Source organism: Doryrhamphus excisus, chromosome 22 (genome assembly GCF_030265055.1).
Source record: "Doryrhamphus excisus isolate RoL2022-K1 chromosome 22, RoL_Dexc_1.0, whole genome shotgun sequence".
In the NCBI taxonomy this organism is placed as follows: Eukaryota; Metazoa; Chordata; class Actinopteri; order Syngnathiformes; family Syngnathidae; genus Doryrhamphus; species Doryrhamphus excisus.
In genome coordinates, this window is record NC_080487.1 from 8651057 (window position 1) to 8677057 (window position 26001).

General features: G+C 40.6%; 3 protein-coding genes across 20 annotated transcripts in view; all 3 read right to left on the bottom strand.

Moving 5' to 3' along the window:
• The window catches only part of si:ch73-103b11.2 (protein outspread), a 40436-nt gene extending 37518 nt beyond the window's left edge, over positions 1-2918 (bottom strand). For all 7 annotated transcript variants that reach the window (XR_009120747.1, XM_058061470.1, XM_058061471.1 and 4 more), the window contains exon 1: positions 2278-2918. Coding sequence is in view for 6 of the 7 variants with exons in the window: in XM_058061470.1 (XP_057917453.1) it covers positions 2278-2397 (120 nt within the window). In the remaining variant the exon portion in view is untranslated. The remainder of the gene's footprint in view (positions 1-2277) is intronic.
• A 584-nt stretch (positions 2919-3502) lies between these two features.
• On the bottom strand, positions 3503-18628 carry LOC131109300 (actin-binding LIM protein 1-like). Of its 7 annotated transcripts, none has more exons than XM_058061167.1 (20): positions 17695-18628; positions 12746-12889; positions 11591-11774; positions 11404-11513; positions 9760-9886; positions 9029-9122; positions 8788-8875; positions 8644-8702; positions 8511-8570; positions 8022-8099; positions 7671-7832; positions 6502-6531; positions 6302-6422; positions 6083-6154; positions 5692-5739; positions 4896-4954; positions 4778-4823; positions 4643-4706; positions 4255-4335; positions 3503-4189 (listed from the first exon to the last, which is right to left on the bottom strand). In XM_058061167.1, the coding sequence occupies exons 1-19, from the start codon at positions 18008-18010 to the stop codon at positions 4308-4310; spliced, it is 1890 nt and encodes a 629-aa protein (XP_057917150.1). In that variant the 5' UTR covers positions 18011-18628; the 3' UTR covers positions 3503-4189; positions 4255-4307. The 7 variants fall into 7 exon arrangements, with proteins under 7 accessions (XP_057917150.1, XP_057917155.1, XP_057917151.1 ...); XM_058061172.1 differs by lacking the exon at positions 17695-18628 and adding an exon at positions 15821-16220; XM_058061168.1 differs by lacking the exon at positions 8511-8570.
• Positions 18629-18771: 143 nt separating this feature from the next.
• LOC131109304 (major facilitator superfamily domain-containing protein 1-like) lies at positions 18772-25971 on the bottom strand. 6 transcript variants are annotated; one of them, XM_058061177.1, is made up of 13 exons: positions 25047-25971; positions 24687-24787; positions 24508-24617; positions 24368-24423; positions 23327-23470; positions 23090-23248; positions 22674-22789; positions 22187-22287; positions 21992-22103; positions 21782-21919; positions 20200-20339; positions 20017-20128; positions 18772-19446 (listed from the first exon to the last, which is right to left on the bottom strand). In XM_058061177.1, the coding sequence occupies exons 1-13, from the start codon at positions 25066-25068 to the stop codon at positions 19333-19335; spliced, it is 1425 nt and encodes a 474-aa protein (XP_057917160.1). In that variant the 5' UTR covers positions 25069-25971; the 3' UTR covers positions 18772-19332. The 6 variants fall into 6 exon arrangements, with proteins under 6 accessions (XP_057917160.1, XP_057917162.1, XP_057917161.1 ...); XM_058061179.1 differs by lacking the exon at positions 24687-24787 and having other exon boundaries at positions 25438-25971; XM_058061178.1 differs by lacking the exon at positions 24687-24787.
• Positions 25972-26001: the final 30 nt, after the last annotated feature.

Here is a 26001-nt window from a genome sequence, read left to right on the forward strand (position 1 = left end):
AAGGTAGATGTACTTTTTTTCCAGTGTATTTTCCAGCATACTTCAACGTAGCAGATTGTACATCTGAATTAACAGTTCCAGAGTGATAAGAATGTCCACTTCATGTTTTTTCTTTATCTTATCCATTATTTACCACACACACACACACACACACACACATTATAAAGCAGTTTTTGTGATGTTAGAAGTGTCTCTGAATGCATCTCGTGTTCCTGTAATGACAATTAGAATGAGAATGAGGAAGTGTCATTCCCAGGACGAATGGACTAGAAAGGTGTGCGAGTTGGAGATATTTACAGTATTTGGTGTTGGAATTCAAGTTTATAAAAATAAAGAGCGTCAGTCTCTGTGTGACTGTGTGGGGATGCTCCACTGTGCCATCATAACAGAGAGGCTTGCTTGCTTGCTCGGATTTTTGAAGTAATAGAGTTGTTTGTCAGAGGATCTTTGATTAATTGTTTTGCAGCAGATTCCTTACAAAAAGCAGCGGGCTCCTGTTTTGTAGGCAAAGTATTTGTGTAGTAGATCCTTAAAAACAACAAAGCAGCCCCGTGACATAAGGGATCTTTGCATTTGATTCCTTAAAAACTGAAAAGAAAAACATAAAAAAATGCTCGTCCTATAACATCTATTTTCCCCAAGTGTTGTATGTGAAATTACCACGGGGGTATGTGAATAAAAATCAATAAAAGTGTGACATTGGCGTAACAGTCAACAGAGGTTCAACGCCTCATCATGTCAACAGCGCCGATGCTACATGGAGTACCGTGAAAACAATAGTATGTTTGTTGAATTATTTCTAAAATACATCCATCCATTGTTTATGCCGCTTACCCTCACTTGGGTCGCAGGGGTATGCTACCCTACCCTACCCCAGTTCCCGCCCACATTCCCCTAAAAACATGCATATTAGGTATGAATGTGAGTGTGAATGATTGGCTGGCGACCAGTCCAGGGTGTACCCCACCCAAAGTCAGCTGGGATAGGCTCCAGCATACCACCACAACCGTAGTGCGGATAAGCGGTATAGAAAATGGATGGATGGACTACGTATTTGCAATAGATTCCTAAAAACGGCTGTTCTATCCTGTCATACAGAAGATCTTTGACTAATTGAGAGACACAGCATGAAGTTGGTAATTGCTGTGTGTGCATAATACAAAGAAATAAGTGTGATGTTTATTTTGGACATAAAAAGAGATTGCCCCTAAAATGAGGCTTTATCAATGTTTGTGTGTATTTTGATGATCTTGCTTGCTTGTATCATGCTTGTTAAACTTTCCCCTTAGTGGGAACCATTGAGTTAAGGATTTAAGGGCCTTGCATTATCATTACATCATACGCAAAATAAGAATAACCATGAATGAAGAAATCCTGTAAATGTGCCCCCCCTGAGTTATTTAATTTTACACTGCTGTCCTAAAGGTCATGCAATTTGGAAACAAGATATCATTTTCAGGAGCAATCTGGCAAAAACAAAACGTGATGATGACCATAGAACTGGAAATGGAACAAAAGTACTGCATGGGTCTACATCCTAGTTGCCCAGGACAATATGGCTAATGCAACAAGTCAACTGTGTCTTTGTTAATGTGAAGTGTCTCCCAAGCACAAAGTACTTTTTTTTTACCATTATATGCCAATTAAAGTTCAACAAATGATGGAATTTATTGAATATAGGTTACTACTATAGGATGTGATTTAACAATTGCTTTGTTCCAGATGGGAAAACTGAGGAAATATAAACAACTGGATGTTGACATGCTTCTCAAAATGGAACATAGAAGTTCCATTGAGCGAAAAACGTGCTCGGAATGAAACCCATGGGAGGCCTTCAGTGTCGGAAAACTTTGCAACTCCTGACTGACCAAGTTGTAGGTTGACAGTCGGTGTTGAAGACAAGCTATTTTCCATCATGATGAGGAAGGAAAATGTGCAGTTCGTTTTTACAGGGGCCAGCTGGAATCGAATATGGTGTTACCATTTGTGATTAATCAACAAATGGAACATAATGTGATTAGGAAATATCCTACCCAGATAAGACTTTGGACAGTGTGTGCAATAGAGCATGGTTTTGCGTGATTTTGACCCAATTCAACTGTAAAAGCAGAGAGATAGTGGCTTTGGGTGAGATGGAGGCCTATTTCAGCATGGAATTAAGGCCAATAAGGGCCCCTGGGCTGGAGACTAATTGAATGAAACAAACCTTTGCACTTCACTTGTAGGCTGGTGATAAATGAGTGTTAATGTTAAACATGGAGGGAGGGGGGCACTCACCTGGTTGAGGTCTTCGTCGTTGAGCAGGTGCGACTCTCGGGGCTTGAAACAGTTTTGACATTTGCTCTTGTTGAAAATGTTTGCTTGGAATTTCCGACAGGGGTTCTCTTTGAATGACATGTTGCTCAGAAAAGGCGAGACTTGATGAAATGTCGTTTTTTTTTTAAAGGCAGAAATACAACTTTCTAGAACTCCGGGTTCGCGTGCCCTTTAGGTCATATGGTCAGCTCTGTTATGGCCATATTGTAAGCTCGCTTTTCTTTTTAAGTTGTCGACAAGCGCAGATGTGCGCAATTTGTAGTACTTAATTGCTCAAAGAGGCGTCGACATGACGCTGGTGGCACAGCGGTCCTCTAGCTCGCTGCTAAGGGTCCCGTCAGCCTCCATCGTGTGGGGAAACGACACCAACTTACCGAGGGAGTTCTCCTCCTCCTCCGGTTCTTATCTTAACGAGTGGTCGCGCATTCGTACGGCTTCGTCTCAGGGTCGGACATTATCCAACATTTTCCAAAATACGCCACCAATGATCAACACGACTGTCACACAATTGACTCCATTGGTTTTGCGCAGCTTGAGTTGGATGTTTTCGCCAAAATGCTGCCTTTGGCCGGACATCCAGTCGATACAGCGATGGGGAGGAGCTTAGTTTGGGGAATATGTGACTGGCGGTAATATTGTCCAATCAGAAACAGCGGTGAGACGACCACCTAAGAGAGGTCTGTTTTTGACCAATAGGAAAACAATGAAGTACCCCCACTCCCGCCAAGCTAGGTGGGCTTTAAAGAGCTAGTAATAACAAAATAAAGTAATTTCCACGTCAGACTATGACAATATTTGTCATCCTTTGCGTTTGTTACTATCACTATCATTATTGCTTTAGTCTCATCGGTTGTTTTGCAAATCTTTTCAAGTCAACATTAACAGGACGCATGAGACGGTGTGTCAAAATATGTTTTTCAAATGTTGCCAGTTTCAGCACATTTTGCTGGAAAATAGTCAAAACACGTCACTTTATACAAGGGGTGAGACGACCAAGATCAGGCCTCAAATATCTAACCTCTTGCAACAGCTTCTTAAAAAACAGCTGGAAATTTCTTTAGCAAGCAAACTTGAAGGAGATCCTTAAAGGGACATTTGATCAGCATATACTTTTCATTTTAGGAGTTTCCAACTCTGGGCAAAAGTGAACATAGAAACACACAAAACGTGGTGGAAAATACACAGACCACTTATTTTTATTTATGGCGTGTGGGGTTAATGTGAAACATAAATCATTAGTTTTGCTTATTTATAAAACTCTTTCACTAATACAATACAGTATTAGATAAGCTTTTGTAATTTATATCCTAGTTTCTTCACTTTTCTCCAAATACAGTGGCCAATTTCATAAAAGATATCACCAACTGACGTTTTTGCTTGTACCATTTCTTGAAGGCAAGTACAAACTGAGGCATTAGTTTAATCATTGCACTTAGAGATCTCGGATTTCTTTAACACAACATTACACGCACAATAAACATTTCTATAATTCAGCTTTTAGCTCAGATAATGTAACCTTTGGAATCATGCAGTACCCGATTTGCTCTTTGCCGCTCTGGCGCCCCCATCAGTAAGCCGGAAGCATAACACTATCTCCAGCACGGTACTATATTTTTACTGTGAGTTTCTCTAACTTAAATAAGTGCCTTTATGTACATTAAAGTTATAATAAATGTATTGAGTTTGCTTTTATCTATCATATTTTAGACAGAACATAAATAAATAAATACTAAAAAAACAATAATTGAAAAACATGCATTTAAAAGAGATTGGCCTTTTTCTTCATGTCGTTACGTTTCCAAAGGGGAAGTCTGTCAAATTCTTGTATTGCCATGCCAAAGATTTCGAAGAAGGAACCAGGAGACAAGTGACGCTGAAATTAAATCACAGATATCATCATCAACATACAGAATATTATATCAATAATGTACATTTTACCTCTAGTCTTGTTCTGTCGACCTCTCTGGGAAGCTTCACGCAGCCCCGATTGGTTACCGTGAGCATCTCATATGGATACACCTTGACAAACCAAAAAAATACTGTATTAAAGCCCAAACATGTAGTGTATACAGTATATGAATATATGCATGGTTAGTATTTGCACAAGAAAAGCACACAGTTTAGAGTGAGAATGCAATACTTGCTTTTGACTCCAGTAAATTAGGCATTGACATTCCTCTGTCCATTCGTGCAAATGGATGCGGGCTGTCATAGAGCAGCTACACACATAAAGCAAGCCATCAAATGTCTCAGCAAGGTTAATGCTAACATTGCACAAGCCACATAGTAATTAATAGTGTAGAATGTGAGGTTAAATATATGCTACATTGTTGTTGAGTTGGTGGCATTAATACTTGATGGCGCACCCAACCTCTCACTGACCTTGAAATCTAAAAAAAAATAAAAATATGAAAATCACTGGCAAGGTAAAGAATAAAAAAACTGCCATTTTTATACATACCTCTTAATGTGTCACCACTGCTTAGAATGAAATCAGTTGATTGTGGCTGAACACAAGCAAAAGGTAATTTTATTATGCAAGTCATGTCAATCAAAAGCTATAGAAGATGTTCACTTACCGGATTGAGGCCATTGCAGCCGTATCCAGGCAAAGAGGATGTTTGGGAGGAATTTGGATCTGTGTCAAAGTGATGTGGCAGATAGATTAACTCAGAATTACATTTGCAGTCACTCTTTGCACCAGTACAAAAATGAAAAAAACTATGTATTATTGTATTAATCTCCAACTCTTAAAATTATTCATTCATTCATTCATTCATTTTCTACCGCTTATCCTCACAAGGGTAGAGGGGGTGCTGGAGCCTATCCCAGCTGTCTTAGTCCGAGAGGCGGGGTAGACCCTGGACTGGTGGCCAGCCAATCACAGGGCACTTATAGACAAACAACCATTCACACTCACATTCATACCTATGGACAATTTGGAGTCGCCAATTAACCTAGCATGTTTTTGGAATGTGGGAGGAAACCGGAGTACCCGGAGAAAACCCACGCATGCACGGGGAGAACATGCAAACTCCACACAGAGATGGCCGAGTGTGGAATTGAACTCAGGTCTCCTAGCTGTGAGGCCTGCACGCTGACCATTCGCTCGCCGAGCAGCCCCTCTAAAATGATGTGAATTTCAAATTGAAATGGGTTTAAAGTCTAACGTATACATATATTTCTACACCGTAAACTAGGCTTGTAAAGCTTTACAAGAGTTCATAAGACGTTCAACAACATGAGGGTGAAAGGTTGGGATGATTCACTGCCAGCAATGAAATCAAATGACTTTATCCAAAATGAAAATAATAATGCAGGATTATGTCAAATTATCATTGAAATAGATTACATACGAAAGAAGATGAAAAGTACCTTGCTGTTTGTAAATCGGAGGCCTTCTGTACATGTTGAAACCTTGGTCTGCAGACAGAAAATAATGTGGAGTAAGCAAATAAAAATATTGTTGACCACTAGATGGCACCAAGTGTTCCCAGGGCCATTCCATTCGAAGGCCATATGACTCAAATAGGATTTTAAATAGACTACAAAGCTGGTTAAGCGACAGTGTTTTTGGTCTTAAATGTGTTATATTTGGGGTACAGAGACATTTGATTTTCAAATAATGGTTATTGAAGTATAGTAATCAAACACCTGTCAAGTATTAAGTGGTACTGATTGATGACCCTTGTTGGGTCTTGAACCTCAGTTTGATAACCTTGAAGCAGAAAGAGGCGAAAAGGGGGACAGAGGCTTGCGGTCTTACCTTTGTTGTCAGGGAGTAAGCTTTGACGGGAAGAAGGAGAGGGCAATGTGTCTTTGGCAGAAAATAAAGGGCCTATTTATTAATCCAGGATAGAAGTGAGGAGAGGGAGTGGAGAATTGAGAAGGGAAGATGGTGAGATAGAGAACAGATGAGCCACAGGTGAGAAGAGGGGGAGTAAAAAAAAAAAAAAAGGTGGACAAGAACCTCGGCTCTCCTTACCGGGCCGGTGAAAGTGCTGTGGCGATCTGGTGGGCGTGTAGCTGTGACGACTGTACGACTGAACACCGAATGATCCATGGCTTGCTGACTTGGGCATGCTTTTTCTCAACTCGAAGCTCTCCTTGACAAACAAAAGTACGCAGATGGAAGATGAGGACGGATTGTTGTTTGAACAGGCCGACGACCATGAATATATTCACCTCTGTGGTCTCTGATACATTTGCTGGAGACTAGAAGAAAAAGACAAACACTATAAAAACACTATAATAGCTATAAAAGCAATCTTCAATCGCTAAATGTACTGCAAAAAAGGGTAGTAAGGATAATTCATAATGCCGCCTACAGAGAACATACTAACTCCTTATTTCTAAAATCACAAATACTTCAACTTGCTGATATAGTTCATATTCAAACAGCTAAAATAATGCATAAGGCTAAAAATAACCAATTAGCTAAAAATGTCATCCAATACTTCTCTACAAGAGAGGAGAAATATGATCTCAGGGAAGAAGTACATTTGGAACACTTCTATGCTAGGACTACGTTAAAAAGCCATAGCATTTCAGTATGTGGTATCAAACTATGGAATGGATTGAGTAAGACCCTCAAACAATGCACAACGATGAGCCAATTCAAGAAACAATACAAGCAGTTGATGTTTGCTAAATACAAGGATGAAGAGTCTTGAACCAGTCATGATGTGCTATATATATATATATCACTATATTGACACTTACTATGGTACCCATTATGTCATTGGATGGTCATATCACCTCGTACTTCGGTACATGACAAAAATAATATCAAATAAAATAAAATATTTAAAATTAAATATATATATATTTTTTATTAAATTATACTAGGAAATCAGGAAGTGAACAAATGTAACATATATCACTATATTGACACTTACTATGGTACCCATTATGTCATTGTATGGGCATATCGCCTCATACACTGGTACACTGGCACCAAAAAAAAAAAAATATTAGGAAAACAGGAAGTGAACAAATGTAACAGTTACTGACTGTAAAAGTACCAGATGGAGGGGTAGGATTTAATAAGCTTTGCTTCTTCCTACTCCTTTTGGACATGTGGAACTGTGAACTGATTATGTGATGCACTCAATTGTAATCTGATGCATGTTCAAATGAATTAAAACCATTACCATTACCTAATCTTAGTAACATGATGGCAAGTTAGACAACCTCCTGATGTACGAAGTAGCCTTGCTGTTGTTGCTGCTTACCACTATTACAACATTGGTTCTGTTGCCGCTGCGCTGTGCAATGTACTTGTTAATAAATGGTGAAAGCGCTCAAAGACAGCGATGTTTGAGCCACAGAATTACTTCTGCATTGAACGTTACCTCTGCAGAGCTTTGTCTGCCCTGCGTGTTGCCTTTGTTGTCCGAGCTGATGTTGCCACTCTTATAGGTCATCATATCAGGATGCTCTATGTCATAAATAGCCTTGACTCTGGGAATTGCCGCTAAGTCTCGGTAATCAATGATCTCATCATCTACTTTAGCCTGGGAGCGGGACAGTGAGGGGTAGGGGGGCAGAGAGAGGGAAGGACAGGATCAGGACATTGGAGGGTTGACGAGGGGTTAAGTCAAAGGTTACATGGTATTTCTTGGAGGATTGCGACTTTAATCCCGCGACACAAACGAAAACATTCATTGATAGATTGCTAACTCAAATAAAGTCACGTGACTTACGCAGATGGAGCGACCAGGACTTCCAGGTGTACACGAGCCTGGTCTCGAACAGGAGCTTTCAGATGAAGACAGAGTGGACTGAGGGAAAAAGAAAGCTTCATTATTTATAATGATGTATCTTAAATGTAAATTAAAAAGCTACAATTACAGTCAATAACCCATTTCATTGTGACCACAGCCAAGCATGCTGCACTGTGATAGGCGGACACTACATGGGGAAAAACTGCACTATCTAATGAGACCCTAAACAAAAGCTGTATCCAAGATTACACACTGTACTACTATAACAATGTACTATAACTATAACCAGCCTGTAGAAATAACATTACTCATTGCATTTGATCAAGTGATAGCTGCTGTTGATGTTGAATTAGCAAATGGCAAGCAAAGTGTTAAGATGACAATGTTGCTTGATCTCAAAACTGTGAGATTACACACAGCACACTCTAAAACATGAAACCACATGGCTGCTCACGGTGCAGCATTAACCTTAAGTTCACTTGGCGGGTAAAAGAAATCAAGACAAGGTGTTTTGGCTCTTCTTCTAACCTAAGAAGAAGTAGATCAGACTGCGTCAGCACAACACCGTCTGTTTAAGGCGCTTCATTTCGTATTGTCTTACCCTGTAACTGTCATTGTTTCTGATGCTTTCCCTGCAGTCCGGATGCCACACTGTTGATCCTGTAGAAATAATACAATTTTATGAAAAAAAGAAAAAAAAGTGTGGCATTTATGTGTTCACATCAGCCTCAATTCACACACAAACCTTGCAGATACATTTCTTCTCCTTCTGTGAAGGTTTTATCACATCGGCTGCATCTTGCACATTCTGGGTGATAGCGTTTGTCCCCTGCCTTGAGAAACAGAAAGTATAATCCTACACAATACACTACACAAACATGCACCGCAACACAGCCCCTTTGTGGCCAGATAAGAATCAACATGTGAAATCAGTGCTTATGTTCATCGATACATGCATATCCTTAAATGTATCGCGAAATACTCACCTCCAGGACTTTGCCCAATATAAACTTTTGACATGCGTCACACTGCACGCCAAATTGAAGCTGGTAGTCGCGCTCACAATATGGGACACCATCCCTAAAAAGTGCAACATTCAGCATGAATGGAGACATATGATATAATAACTTCATTCTTACTTCATACCAGGTACATCTACAAATGCTAAAAAATACCATACAACAGCCTTATCACAACTAACAGGAAATGTGTGGTAGTAGACAACCACAAAATATGACACTCGACATCCTCCAGTTGTTTATGATATTGGACATGGTTAACTGTTATTGGTGTGTGTGTGAGTGACAAGTAGAAAAGCTCTGACAAGCTAGGAGAGACATTTCAGACTTTTTCCAGGGGAAATTCGGGTCAACATTAAACTGTTACATGTCTTTTTATTAAAAGGGACTTATAATGCTCATAGATCTTCTAAAATCTGCACCTATTTGTATTTCAAAACAACCCGCTTAAGGGTTACGCCCACCCCATTCTGATTGATCATGCAGTGAAATCTTCACACTGCAGCAGTCTACAGCTTGTACCCGGGCACACCCATATAAGGAAGTCCGGCTCACTGTGACGTGACAAACTCTCTGAAACTTTGGCATCGTTTAACACAAAATTAAAGGTCAGAAAAGTGGAAAAACATCATAGGTCCCCTTTAATATCAACGTAATCGTTAAAAAGGGGTATAAAAGAGAAGTATTGTTGAATTTACTTGCTGATGTATTCTCCACTAAGCATTCTTCTGCAGATGTTGCACTTGAAGCAGCCAAGGTGCCACTGGCTCCCCAACGCCAACAAAGCCTGGCCGTTTTTGATGTCTCGACCACAGCCATTGCAGTCTAACAACAGACACAAAGCTGTTATGTTGTATGTTACTGTGTAATGTGATATGTAATATGGTTATCATGCACTTTGAATAGAATAGAATAGAACACATTTGGACTGGAAACACACAGTTAGTCAAGAAGAAGTCAACAGAACAACAGGGAATGTGATTGCAAGTTAACACTCTAGAACCGTCAGCACCACGCCTTTATTAAATATTCATGAGCAAATCAGCAAAGGGCAGAATTCCCCTCCTAATCCCAAGACCTGGCCTGATCCCTGTCGTATGTACGGTTCCAAGTGAGTCAAAGTCAAGCTGAGACAGCTAGTGCTAAGTCCTCGAGCATGGGCGTGTCCACACATAGTGTGTCAACAGAGGGTCAGTTAAGTCTGTCGTTTTGACAAAATCCAGACAGCATGACTTTTCCTATACTTCATTCTGAAATGATCACAAGCATGCAAAAAAACCCCAAATTATGTATAATCAAGTAGGTTTAACCTGATGCAAAAATCTCATTGGATTTATGTTCCAGGAAAATAAAGATGATGCCAGATGTGGACCTCAATTTCAATCTAAGCAGAACATGCAAAAAAATAAAAGAGCAGCTGTTGTTGGTATCAGTGCATAATCCCTCTGATGCAGACTCAAGTATCAATGTATTTTGCAATGATATTAAATTTATTTAAAACTGGGCTGCACGGTGGACAAGTGGTTAGCGCGCAGGCCTCACAGCTTGGAGACCCGAGTTCAATTCCACCCTCGGCCATATTCGTGTGGAGTTTGCATGTTCTCCCCGTGCATGCGTGGGTTTTCTCCGGGTACTCCGGTTTCCTCCCACATTCCAAAAACTCTTTTGTCCGTAGGTATGAATGTGAGTGTGAATGTTTGTTTGTCTATATGTGCCCTGTGATTGGCTGGCCACCAGTCCAGCGTGTACCCCGCCTCTCGCCTGAAGAGAGCTGGGATAGGCTCCAGCTCCCCCGCGACCCTCGTGAGGTTAAGTGGTAGAAAATGAATGAATGAATGAACACAAACTGCTTTAAACAATATTACATGTGCCTGTGCATAAATACAATCTACAATTTATAAGGGTCGATGTAGGTCATGTGAAATCACATATTTTTATGTCTAATTCGGGGATTTTTAAATATGCAGGCTCGGAATCATTTGTTCAAATGACAACAGCATCACTTGTAAGCAATGTCTTTAACACTTTACCATCAATTGTCTTCTAAATACTCAAATACTCAAATACTCAAAATTCACAGCTCACTCCAGGCGAGAGGCGGGGTACACCCTGGACTGGTGGCCAGCCAATCACAGGGCACATATAGACAAACAACCATTCACACTCACATTCATACCTATGGACAATTTGGAGTGGCCAATTAACCTAGCATGTTTTTGGAATGTGGGAGGAAACCGGAGTACCAGGAGATTTCCACTTCACTTATGATGAGTAGGTCTAGAACCAATTAACTGCGATAAATGAGAGGTTACTGTACAGAAAATGAACTTAAATGCACTTACTGTTTGAATATCTGATGCCAGTAGGTGGAGGGGACAACGGGCTAACACATCGTTGACAGATGCGATCTTTTCCACTAAAGGTGACGCAGTCACCAGCCGGAAATGGTTTCCTACATGGAGAAGTTACACCGTGACTTAACTTGTGTATTTATGAATGTTTGTGTATTTTATGATATTGTTTATTTACTTGCAAATAGTGCACACAAAGCAAGCCGGGTGATAGGTCTTGCCCAAGACGGCGATCACCTCTCCCTCCACAAATCCCCCGCAGCTGTTGCAGAGGGTGCCATGAAGCCTCTGGTAGTCCAGCGGACAGAGGGAGTCTCCGTTCTTCAAGAAGAAGCCAGACTGGGCCAAATCGCAGCCACATACTGCCCAAACAGACATGGAGTGATGTAACAAAAGGAGAGGGAGCGCCAAGAAAGTATTTATAATTCTGCAAAAAGGCTTGAATATCAGTACGTTTTACCTCACAGTGTCATGTGATAGCGCCAAACCCAGTTCCGTCCAACTGAGCCCTGCCACAGTTGTACCTCCAAATGCCAAGGACATTTCTATTTCTGTCCATGTGGAGTCACTCAGCCTGTGTAACTATTGTTTGCTAACATTCAGCCTAATAAAGTTTTATGGATTTATTCTTTGCTAATTCTTCCTTTGATTGATTTTTTAATTCTAATTTAGTCACGACAAAGGCAAACAATTTGAGCTGCAGCCTTCTCTCATTGTTGATTACAATTCTGCAAGCATTCATGGGGCATTCCCTTTTCTGAAAGTACATTTTTATTGTTTTTATCCTGTGAGGTAAACACAGCGGAAAACAGCATAAGGGCGACAACACGAGAAGCCTGTCAGGGTCAATTAAGTGAGAACAATGGCCTGCCGGGTAAACATGAGTCCCATGAAGCCGTAACTCTTGTGCATGGTTGTCTGGCAACCGCAGGAGCCCCTTGAAGAGGGGGACATTTTTTTCCAATAAATAGAATGGCTGCAGTGCGTGCTCAATTGAAAACCACAGTATGTGGCACGAAATAACAGCCTAATTAACCCTAACCTCAATAAATAGCTCACCTACTCTAGTCTATCGGTAATATTGGTGGACCAGCCTGGACACATATCTTGATGTGTCATTCACCAGAATTGTTATTTCAATGATGATAATCAAAATAATAATAATAATAATAATAATAATAGTAATAATAATAATAACTATTATTATTGTTGTTATTATTAGGGCTGTTCGGTGGCCCCAAACATGTCAGAGCTTTTCTTTCTGTCACTCACACACACACCAGTTATTCATATATAGTATGGAAGTATAGTACTGTATGAATGGTATACTGACCTTTGCAGGTGAAGCATCTGATGTGGAAGTGACTTGACTGGACTCGCAGCACCTCCCCTTTACAGACATCCCCACATTTGACGCACCTGATGACCTTCTTGGCTGCAGGTGGCTGAGGGTGAAGGTCGTTCCGAGTGTGCAGCACTGTGGTGGAGGATGGCATACACTATAAGTTATCAATCATTTGTTTGTTATTAGCACATCATTAGAAAACTCATGAGACCGTAGTTATGTGTAAACAAGAAGCAGATGGATATCCCAGAGCGTGATATTCGTTCCCAGTCGAGGGTTAGCGGTCAAAGGCCTTGACCCCTAGGAGGCAAACGTTATGTCACATTGGGGGGCCACATTCCTCTTCTATCTCTATCATGCTCACTGGAAGGCTGGAAGAGTGGATGCCTGCACAATCTAATCACAAGCCAGTGGAAATGTCCTGCCTGTGACGGGGTAAAGAATGTGACACGTCGACGATATCCGCTTTTAAAAGGTACTACTTACACATGCACGATAGGAACACAACACAAGCTTTATTTTAGCGGTCATTTTCTCCCCGCTGGACACATCACCTTTCACTAAACCCTCTGCACGACTCAGCCTCGTGAAAGCTAATAAAATTGAGACACGCACCATCGGCATGTGGCCCCAAATCTGCCTCGCGACAGGGGAGATTTGTCACCATGGTAACAGGCATGTGTGAAGAAACAAACAAGATTACAAGACGGTTCTTTCGAAGGGTTGACTAAATGTTTGCAGACATCCTTGAGAGAGGCCCTGGTCATTGCCATCTTTATGATTTATGTCATCTTACTACCTCATTCTTTCATCATAGACGATTGCACAGAAACGCAATGCATGTTGGCGCAGATATTATTTGTTAAAAAAAACATTGCAGTAAATTACTATAGAGCTTAAACAAGAACTGCACTTTTGGGGGAATTTTGCCCATCATTCACAATCCTTATGTGAAACATGAACACATATTTATTTTCCTTTTCTGTGCATTCTAGCACTAGAAAACGAGTAAATATGAGCTAGCTAACAACAAACATCATGTAAATATCTATTTTGATGCTAAAGCCGTGACAAAAAAACTCAAAAAGGCCAAAAGTGTTCTATTTACATAACTGACTAGAATATTAACCAAGCTACAGCCATATTATTATTGTAGCAGCTAACATGAAAACTATTTTTATCTCGCTGACTAACACGACACCTCGCTAAGCGCTCGTCTCAGCGTCATTCATAGAAGAAAGAGTGGATACCTAGCTCTCAATTTGGCTAAAGACTCATCAACATGCCGGTTTACCGTCAGCACACTTCTTGTGCTGGAAGATACAGCCATCCCAAGGAGAGCAGATATCATAAGAGGTGCATAGTGTACGTGTTAATGCATGATCACACCAAGTATATCAAACAATAAAACGCTGTTAGAGCTGTTATAGGTTTTTTTTGGAGGGCTTCATAGTCAAAATAGGCATGTCTCACTCACGGGCATTGTTAGCTAGCCCGAAAATTCTCCCCAAAAGTGCAGTTCCCCTTTGAAGTCTTCTAAATTTATGACTAAAATATTATGCTATTACTGTATTGACATGTACGTCAAGGCAGCAGGTAGCGATAATGACTTCTTAAGTGAGTCAGAGTTTGTCTTCCTGTCACTCACACTCACACACACACACACACACACACACACACACCAGTGACCTTGTGAGCTGAAGCCGCGACACAAGACAACAAAACAAAACCAAAAAAACTGGTAAGTGATGCTAATTTTAAAATAATGGTGAGCAGAAAAAAATATCACTCCATCTATCCCATCAATTTTCCATGCCACTGATCATCACTAGGGTCGTGGGGGTATGCTGTTTTTTTCTCTCAACAGTTGTCAGGGCTCATATTATATTCTTGGTAGTCAAACATTTTGTGTGCTATCCATAGCAGTTCATCTGAGGTTTTATTTGATTTCCGCATTAAAGTGTGTTTAAGAAAATACGGGACACATTTCTGCATAGAGAAGAAATAATAACTTATGTAAAGTTACTGGTCTTTCCAGATTGTGAAGCTGATCTGCCGTCGAGTATCAGCAAACATTGAATATACAAAAACAGCAAATGGGCAGAAACATGAGAGGACCGCTTAATCGTGAACGTGTCTCCATGCATTTCCATCTGGGAGAATCTATAGCATGTCTTTTGAAGAAAGGAAAGGTCATCTTATTTAAGAATTCTTCTTGCAAAGAAGGAAGGGAGGATATTTGACTCTTGTGAGTCACATTTACCAAAATGATGGTGGTGTCATTGTGAGGCGAGATGGGAGTGAAGAAGAAAACTCTTGTGGAATGTATCGGGAAGGCATGTGGAAGGAGGAGGTACTTTTCAAGGAATGAGAGCATTTTCCCCGTACTTATCACTGCCAGTGATACTTTGACTAAGCAGCTAAGTCAAAAAAGAACATTTATGAATCCCTTCCTGCTCTCAGGAAATAGAATAGGAAGGCATATTTTCATTGCAAAACTCACTTTGTTGCTTTATGTTTAACTCCAACAGCTGAGCTTGCACTTTTACACAGTTGGCAAGTATGGTTTGTATCTATCCTTTTGTGCTGGTCATTTCCTGCATTTTGGAATCTGGCACAAGGAGGTTAAGGAAAATACATTTTGGAGCAGAGAATGACACATTGCCATTTCCCCTGACTTCCGTAATCGTTGCCAAATTGCAAACATATCATTAAACCTTTTGGGGAGAAATTCCATTTTTAGTTGTCATGACTCCCTTTTTTATTGGAAAAAACCTCAACTGTATTTAATCAGTCTAGCTACATATGACAACATCTCTAAATGACACAGGGGTAAAAATGGTACTTCAATGAGGCAATAATAGATTGAGAAATATAATAAACACACAGTGTAGCGTAATACTTGATGTTACAAGTGCTCACAAATGTCAAAAAATTGGATACATCTTCTCCTTCAAGAGCATGAAAAAGTGCGTCTAAACTTTTGATGAGTACTGTAAGTAGGAGCCACACACACGCACACACACACACACACACACACACACACACACAGGGTGTCTCTACCTTTCTGTTTCATGGTGTTGTCTCTGTCTTTTGGAGAGGCCAGCATTACAGTGGATCACAGCGAGGAGAAGAACAAACTGGACTCCTGCTTCATAATAAAAGGGGGCGGTCCAAATAGGCAGAGGACAGGAGTCTCCGTATGTGTGTGTGTGTGTTCTAAATGAGGACTGTGGGTACAAGCGAACCATGACATCATCCACTGACAAGGAACTATGTGTCTTAGCTTTGCACGTACACAAATGGATACCTTTGACAGATATACACTGTAGACATTTTGGAGTCACATGATTGCATATTGGAGTGGAATATACATTATTCATATGGAGTGAAAGTCATGCAAAAGGTAACTTTCACCAAGAAATTTCCTCATATTAAATCCTCATATGATATTAATATCCAGAAAGTGAATCAGTGGCAAAAATGTACCAATGCAAAATACACATTTTTGACCCCAAAGTACAATAAAAAGTAATGAACCAATTAATTGTGTTAACAATAAATAAATAAATATTGATCTATGACGTTAATTATGATGTTAACAATAAATAAATAAATATTAATCTATGACGTTAATTATGACAGAAAGGGGTATGTTTTTTAAGTGTGCAGGAGTACATGGCTTCTGGTGATTTGATTGACAGACAGAGATGTATTCACTTAACAATATGTACTATGTTTTTTTTTTACATTTTGATCCCCCCCCCGATGTAGCAAAAAAATACTAAAATATTCATTCATTCATTTTCTACCGCTTATCCTCATGATGGTCACTGGAGCCTATCCCAGCTGTCTTTGGGCAAGAGGCGGGGTCGCCAGCCAATCACAGGGCACATATAGACAAACAACCATTCACACTTACATTCATACCTATGGACAATTTGGAGTCACCAATTAACCTACCATGTTTTTTGGAATGTGGGAGGAACGTTGATAAAATATTCAGAAATTTCAAAATGGTGCAGTTTTGCACTATTGCAAACTACAACTACAGCAGTAAACCCAGAGGTGTCCAAAGTGCGGCCTGGGGAGGCCAGTTACAGCTCACAGCTTGTTTTTTTGTTGGCCCGTGGCACATTGTAGAAATAAAATTACTGGAAAAATGATAGCAAAAAATAAAGATGTCCGATAATTATTGGTACAACACATATGTGTTCACCACAGGAAACATGTCATGTGACACATATCGGTATCGGAAGTTGAGAGTTGGATAATATCGGTTTTCGGCAAAAAAGCCAATATCAGACATCCCTTGCAAAAACCCAATATGTAAGGAGAAGAAGCCCAAATGTTGTACTAAGAACTACACTAACTCACACAAAGGTTTGTCTTTAAATATAAAATTAGTGATGTCTGATTATTGGTACCAATAATTATCGGATTATTTTTTTTGCTGATATCGGTATCAGAAATTCAGAGTTGGATAACATCGGCATATAGGTTTTCAGCAAAAAAGCCAATATCGTTTCAGTACTTTCAGTTGAAACTGACCAGCAGTCTGTGCTGTGTTAGCTGGCCTTGATCGTAGTTGCTAGTCACATTATGGCACTTTTGGTCGTGTTTATTCAGTAAGTATTGACCTGAATGTAAGACTGCATTTTTTTCATCTGAAAAACACAAATCATTCTCTATTCAGGTTCTAACAATTTATATACCTGTATGTAACCCAGAAGGTGGCAACAAACTATTTCTGCTCAAGTAAGTCGGAGCTTTTCTTCCTGTCACTCACATGCTGTAAATTGTTTCAAAGGTTATTAGCAAGTATTAAGATAACAGACCTAATTTTTTTTTATTGCAATGATTTTTGATCTTGCAATTTGCTGCCACCAAGGTGAATAATCAGAGAATAAGAAGTCTAGTGTTGTGTGTATGTGTACCTGTCACATCCGCAGGTATGGCTGCCAGCTTCTCACACAGGACATAGTCATTGGGGTTTAGGAAGGGCAGCTGCTCCATCATGCACTGCTTGGGGATCAGGTAGAGAACCTCTGCTAATTGTCCATCCTCGATGATCGACATGCGCCTGACCGAGTTCTTTCGCTTGACCCGGTCCAGAACCACCACGTCGCTGCTGTGTCTGGTGCCGCAGATCCTGCCCAAACTGTTGAGGCTGAGGCGGCTCGACATGCTCATCTTGTCCAAGGGCTGAGCCAAACAGTCCAGGCTGCACAGGCCCTCCAGGCGAGAAACCATATGAGCGAACTCGGGAGATGATGTAGCCGTCAGGTATTAGGTTGCTCTTAAGGCTGACTCTCCATGCATGCGTGTGTATGTGTGTGTGTGTGTGTGTGTATGTGTGTGTGTGTGTGTGTGGTCCATCAGGCAGCACACATCCTGTAAGCAGATTAAAGCAGGTGTATTTTTAGGGTTTATCTTCACTGTGAACAGAGGATTTTTTTCAAGTCTTTCAGGTAATGTTCTTCCAAGTATGTCACTACTAGGAGGACACACAGCCATCCCATTACTTAGGCAGTCGGTGGGGAATGACATGATCAGTACAAGCCTCAAATTATTTTCTGCATGAGATTTGGTCTGATTACAACAAAACATGAACATGCTTTAGGCTCTCAACTGAAACATAAATGATTGCTTTCTTTTTTTTTGGGGGGGGGGGGGTAATGTCAACTGTTGTTTAGCAAATGCTTATAATTCTCAGTGTTAAGTTGGTGTGTGATGAGTTTAGTGTTCTTTGGAAGACAACACCATGAGTCAGACTGATACTGAGTAATGATATCCTGTAATTTCCAGTAGGTTGACAAGTAGTTTTGAAGTTAGGGCGATGTCAGGAGATTAGAACATAACCACGTCTCTGTATAAGACAGAAAATGCATCTTTTTGGGGGAGTAGAAGAGGCCCCTTGATCATGTGGCTGCCCACTTCGAACTTATTGGAAGCATTATATCTAGCCCCCTTCCTGTTTTAGTACAACACCCAACAAAACACATGCACATGCATAAGTTATATTTGTTTTCAGGCAACAATAACCATTTTTTAATATGATATATATTTTTTTAAATATAAAATACTTCTCTGCATATCTACATGGGTTGGTTTAAAAGTGGCCCCTGTAGCATTTGATTTTTGTGTTTGGACACCCTTGCTACAGCCTAAAGTAACAACATGACAGTAAATTGTAAATCACATCTCTGAGGCTGCTTCTGTGTGTGTGTGTGCCGAATGACAATTTATACTCATTTTCACTTGTAAAAATTAAAAATAAAACATTTTGGACTGTAGAGAGGCCTATCTGTAACATGTCATCACTCCGCCTGATTCTAGTGAAATACATATAATATACAATACTCAAACACACATGATACACACATGATACACACGATGATACACACGCCATGATAATCATTATTATTAGTGCCTCATATTTCCACAAAATACATTATTTCCAAAAACATATTAACTATTAAAATCCCTTCATTTTTGTGACTTTTTTATACTGCACATATTCATCCTTTATATTTGCAAAGGATGGTAGAGCAACGAGTTCAAACTTGGAAAAGTCATGAGTTGATGGGGAAAGATGGGAGTGCTTCATCCTCCTCCTCCTCTCTTTGTGTGAGTGGTTCTCTGTCAGACTGTCTTGATTTTTTGGTCACCGTGTTCAACAGCCCACCCTAAAGAAAGCACACATTTAGTCCCAAATCGTATACATTTAAAATTAGGGATGTCTCGATGCTGTCCTTTTTTGGTTTGTTTGTTTTTTTTTAAATAATAATAATAATAATAAGCTTTTGTGGGCTGCACGGCAGACGAGTGGTTAGCACGCAAGCCTCACAGCTAGGAGACCCGAGTCCATTTCCACCCTCGGCCATCTGCATGTTCTCCCCGTGCATGCGTGGGTTTTCTCCGGGTACTCCGGTTTCCTCCCACATTCCAAAAACATGCTAGGTTAATTGGCCACTCCAAATTGTCCATAGGTATGAATGTGAGTGTCAATGGTTGTTTGTCTATATGTGCCCTGTGATTGGCTGGCGACAAGTCCAGGATGTACCCTGCCTCTCGCCCAAAGACAGCTGGGATAGGCTCCAGCACCCCCGCGACCCTCGTGAGGATAAGCGGTGGAAAATGAATGAATAAATGAATATGGTTAAGAAAATGGGTATTCAAAAAAATGCCTGGAGATCGGATTGGGACATCTTGGGACATCCCTATTTAAAATAGAAAGCGAGTGAGGCATGAGTGACCTGTCTGTGATCAACAATGTTGAGCAGCACTGAGGTCACGATGCAGCAGATGAAGTTGGCCAACATGAAGATCATCATCCTCTGCCACCGCCACAGCGGAATCTTCGTGTCACTACAGTGAAACAGAAAACATCAGGTAACATCACGGAGCATCAATGCACGGCAGACTGAGTGATGTCCTACCCGGACTTAGTGCCCAAAATCTGCCCAACAACAAGATTGCAGACGCCAACCCCAAACATGTGAATGGAGCTAGCGAGGCCCCAGGCTGTGCCGATGGTTGCTTGAGGCACAACAAGAGGGATACATGTCCACAGGCTCACCTGCAAAATAATAATAATGCACAAAAGGAAAATGACATTTATATGCCTCAAGCCAATTACCTGGGAGTGCAAGTCACCGATTCAAAGCTGAATCGTGTTTGCGGTCGAACATCGCACCCTCGGAATCTTGTCGGAATTTTTTTTTAAGATTACTGAATTAACTAATGATTGTGATTGAGTTTGATTATTGTTTATTATTTGTAAAATGGCCAAATTAACAAAGATACATTTATTAATTTTCTACCACTTTTCCTCACGAGGGTGCTGGAGCCTATCCCAGCTGTGTTTGAACGAGAGGCGGGGTACACCCTGGACTGGTGGCCAGCCAATCACAGGGCACATATAGACAAACAACCATTCACACTCACATTCATACCTATGGACAATTTGGAGTCGCCAATTAACCTAGCATGTTTTTGGAATGTGGGAGGAAACCGGAGTACCCGGAGAAAACCCACGCATGCACGGGGAGAACATGCAAACTCCACACAGAGATGGCCGAGGGTGGAATTGAACCCTGGTCTCCTAGCTGTGAGGTCTGCGCACTAACCACTCGACCGCCGTGCAACAAAGATACAAATATAAGTAATTCAGATGATGTGATATGAGGTGTAATACAGTATCTGTGACATGTTGTGTGCACCTTTAAGAAGCGGGGCCTGGAAAATGGCAAACGTGTGATGTCAGTTGGCTGGAGTTGAGTTGGAGTTATTAGCTGAGTGCTAGCAGCGTGTTAGCAGTGTAGAGATTGCCCGACAGCAGCTCCTGTGCGAATGTTCACTGCATATGTGCTCTCTGCTTGTTAGTACAGCAGAGAACCATTAAAAGCGACGTGGTAGTATTTTACACCGGTCTGTAGGTGTCGGTAATGTTACTTTGTTGAGACAATAAGCACCAGGAAGTACGCTGTCAATGCTAATGTGTGAGTATATCTGATCTTGTTTATGTTATTTATGTCGAAGATGGTTTATTTTGCTATTTTGTTATTTATTATGTCTACTTAATTGGGTTAAAACAATAATAGTAAAAACCATGCTTATGGCTATGTTTTAGACATAGACATAGACTTTCTTTATTGTCATTGCACAACAACACAGCAGTGAAATTGCCAACGAAATGTCGTTTCCTGGCTCCCGTGTAATAATAAATAATAATGAGGATAATAAATAGATTACATCAAATATGAACAACAATGTACAGCATAAACAGTAATTTGTACAAATAATTTAAATAATTTAGAATAAATAACAATAATTTGGAAAATATAACATTTATTAATTTAGAATCCTACTTTGCGGAAATTCACGTATAGCGGGCCGACTGCAATTGCAACACTTCTTTATGATTCCTTTTTGCACTACGGCCTGCTGTGTAATAACTTTGTTACACATTAATAGATGCATGTCAGTGAGTACGAAAAAGCACATAAAAGCCACACTCACAGAAACACAGGGGTAAATGATTCCAAGCCAAATGGTGCAGACAAGAGGAGGGATGAAGGTGAAGGCTAGGAGTCCAAACACGGGAAGACCGAGGATGGCACAGGACATGGCAAAAATCCCTCGCTTCCCCAAGTGATCCTGAAACACACCAGACAGCATGTTAAATGTACCGTTCATAATTTCCCAATGGCGTGGAGAGTCACAACTTACTATGAGAATGCCGACGATGGCAGAGAGGACCAGTGAGCTGTCGTAAACGGCCCCTGCAATGTAGGCCGCCTCCTCCTGAGTGTAGTCGGTGTATTTATCCTGAATGAACTTACTATAAACAGGAAACAAGAGTAGAAGTTAGAATATTCACTCTTTCCACATCAGTTTGCCTTTTGTTTTCCTTCTTGTTATGACCTAGCATCAGCAATAAAGGGGTAGATTCCGTTGTAAAAGAACATGGTGGTGAGGACCAGCAGCCAGTATCTCAACGGCAGCAGTTTCACATCCTGGATTCTCTAAGGAAAAACATCCCATTAGAGAAGTTAGCCACTTTCTTAACAATAAATACATCTGCTTTACAATATGAGACAAGTGTATTTCATGACATGGCTTCAGGGTTGTAGCTTTTTATACAAGACTGCTGGATTTAAATTTTATATCGTTGTATTGATATGTGATGATACGTGATACGTCACAAAAATACTTGGACATATGCTAAGGTCCATATCGCCCAACCCTGCTAAATAATGGTAGAATGGTAGATGGTAGAAAAAGGTTCAGAACAGGAGTTCCAATTTTTTTGCCCCAAATTCCAAAGAGGACCGGTTCCAGGCCAATGAGAGGAACAGAACTTGGCCATAAAACTGAGCCCCCAGAACCCCAGGTTTAGAACATTTTGTACCACTTTGCGGGAGTCCTCCTGGATCGCCTCATCCAGACCCAGCTGCTTCATCCCCGCCTTGTCCAGAATGCTGACGATGATGGCAGCCGCAAAGCTCAACACACACAATATGGCACCTGCAAAACCCAATAGAAATGTGACATGAGTTGCCGGTTGGGATTGCTCCTCCATTGCTTCTTCGGGAGTCGGCCCTGGCTTTGCTCCAAATGCGCATAACAAAAACATCAAGTAACGGCAAATAAAATTTCATGGTACAGGGAAGTTGTAGCCAACCTTTCCTGACACAGAGCAAATCTGTTTAGCATGTAAGGGCATTGAGATCAACAATACTATCTGCCCCAATGGCTGGACGGGACAAAAAAAAAAGAAGAAATGTGAACCTAATCACAATATGATTTTATTAGAGCGGTACTTACCACCCCAGAGGGTCCACTGCATTCCAAGTCTTTCTTCAAACCCTTGCGTCAAGAAGAAGTTGAGGACTGACCCCAAGCGAGCCAATGCTAAAGTCAGCCCAAACGCAAAGGCCAATTCCTTCCCTTTGAACCAGATGGCGGTGATGCAGTTCTGAACAACTACAGAGAAAAAGAACAGGTTATCATGCCGTTTACAGGAAATGCTGCTTTAATAAACGATTAATAAAGCACGCTCACTGCTCAGAGATCCGTTGCCTGATCCGAACACAAATCGGCCTGTGAGCATGAGTGGCAGAAGGTAAGGACTTCCTCTGAAGTGGGAACCCAGGGCGAATAAAGTGGAACCCAAAACACACAAGGAGGAGAACAGCAACACTCCGACTGTGGAGAGATAGAAAGAATAAATACAAATAAATACAAAAACAGCTAAAACAAACAAAACATAAAATAAAAAGTATGTAAACTACAGCAAGCAGTGAAAAAATGGATTGATCCACGCACCAGCAGCCAGAGGGTTTTCTTCTAATTGGAGACCTACCAATCATCCATATAACATAACACATCTTGCCAGCAAATGCTTTTGTCGGCCGTCACACTACTACCACCATATTTTACTGTTGGTATGATGTTCTTTTTCTGAAATGCAGTGTTACTTTTACGCCAGATGTAATGGGACACACACTTTCCGACAAGTTCCATTTCTGGCGAAATATTCTTTTTGTTCAGCACTGACCTCAACTGAGGCAAGTGACTGCTGTTGTTTGGATGTTGTTGTGGGGTCTTTTGTGACCTCTTGGTTGAGTCGTCGCTGCACTCTTGTAAATTTGGTGGGCCGACCACTGTTCCGGGATTTTGTCATTTGTGGATAGTGGCTCTCACTGTGGTTTGCTGGAGTCCCAAAACTTTAGAAATGGCTTTATAACTAGAGAAATTGAACTCAGGTGTGATAAGCACAGTCATGTAATGTTTTGACAGAGATGCTATTTTCTCTTTCATTGAAAAAACTGCATTTTGTGTTCAGTTGTGTTGTCAAATGCGTACCACAAATCGAGTTGCCTAACTGGTGACATCCAAAAAATAGGACGATCGGATGTTGGACAGAACCAGTCATGTTTCTGGTCGGATCGTGTAGTGACATGTGACCACACTTCGGACACCTGTCTCACAGATTCTGTCTTGAAGCTTATTGTATAAAACAATTAAAATTGAAGAATCCCATTTTTAGCAATTACCAGTTAAGCCAGATGTAATTGGTAAAACAATATAAAATCATCTTACAGCGATTTCCCAATTTGTCAATCAGAAATCCAGCTAGGATGACCACAACTGCATTCCTGATGATGAAAAAATAATAAGCCAAGTTTATGGTTTACGCACAGCTTTGCTTTCAAGGCATGCCAATGTCTGTGTGCACTTACGTCCATGCGCAAACAGCATAGAGAAGATTGAACTGCTGGGGGGTCATCCCCAGGCCCACCACACAATCCACTGTTCCATTGATCACTGTTGTATTGGAACATGTCAGGTTCTGAGGGAATGAGGACAAGGATAAAGGTTATTATCATGCAACTAATTTTACCTTAAGACATCCTCATACCCCTTGAAACTGAGCCTGCAGGACGCCGGGGATGTCAAAGCAGTAGTAGGGGCCAAACGACAACAGACAGTTGAAGAACAGCACCAAAAAGCGATAGTGATCTGAAAAATGACACACTTGTGGCTTATGTGTTACTCTAATATATATGCATGTTAACATACGGTATGTTATACATTATGCATTTGACAGTGTAGACTAGTAATACAAATAATTACATTTTGTAAGTATTGGTGAGTATTAACATTAGCATACCCGTTCAAACATTTTAGACTAGCTGAAAATGTTGGAACATGTCAGTAACTCATCTCGAGAAACGCTGGTCATGTGACTAAGGACTAAGAAAACAATTATCAAACTTACCCTTCATAACCATCCGAGTCATACTAAGAGGTTAATTCACATCATCGTGCGTTGTTTTTACATGGACAAGATAGCATTGTGACTTGTGACGACGACGTGTCAGATGCCGGATAAAAAAACAAACTAATCCTGCAATAATGTGGATGTACTGTCACAATGGAACAGTATGTTTACAAATCTGCACAGGCGGAGTCTCAGCTGCCTGTACACTGTTTTTCAACCATAACCCTTTAACAAGCGCTGTGCTTTTTGCCGGTTAGCATAATGCTACTTAAAGTAGTTAGTTGTAACTCTTGATTGAGTTCAACGTTTTGAAGTTGTTTTGACATATTGTGTCCCTTGCCGGACACAGCTACATACATTTTAAAGTTTAAAGAAAAAAAACACATACTGTAATGGCGGCTGAATAACTGTGCGTGAGGATGGCTGTACAGTATTCAGTTGACCATTTGTTTTCAACGGCAACATACAGCACTAAATATCTTGCAGGCAGAATTAGCTACACACGTGAATGTAGCAAACACTTCCTTCTCTTCTTATTCTACGCTTTTTCCCTCCAAACAAGTGCTCTAACCAGCACACTGGTAACCAGTATACTGCCATCTATAGCTCACATATGAAACAGCAGCTTGGAGCGACACAATATACCCTTCGCTGCAACACATTCGTTATTTTCGTTATTTATTCAATGAGGAAATACAGTGCAGTGTGATGGATCTTGTGTTTAATTGAATTCTTCACACAATCCGAAGTAGACGTCACTGTAAGAAGAATTGATTTATTGCATCTGTACTTCGTGGTGTTAAAAATTGGGTACTAGTAAGGTAGAGTACTAAAGTCAGGAAAATTTTCACAGACGATTTGCACACATTATTAGGTCATACTAAATAATAAAATATGAGGAAAAAAGTTTAAATTATGCTTGTTGGTATATTTAACTGTTCAATATCTCCTT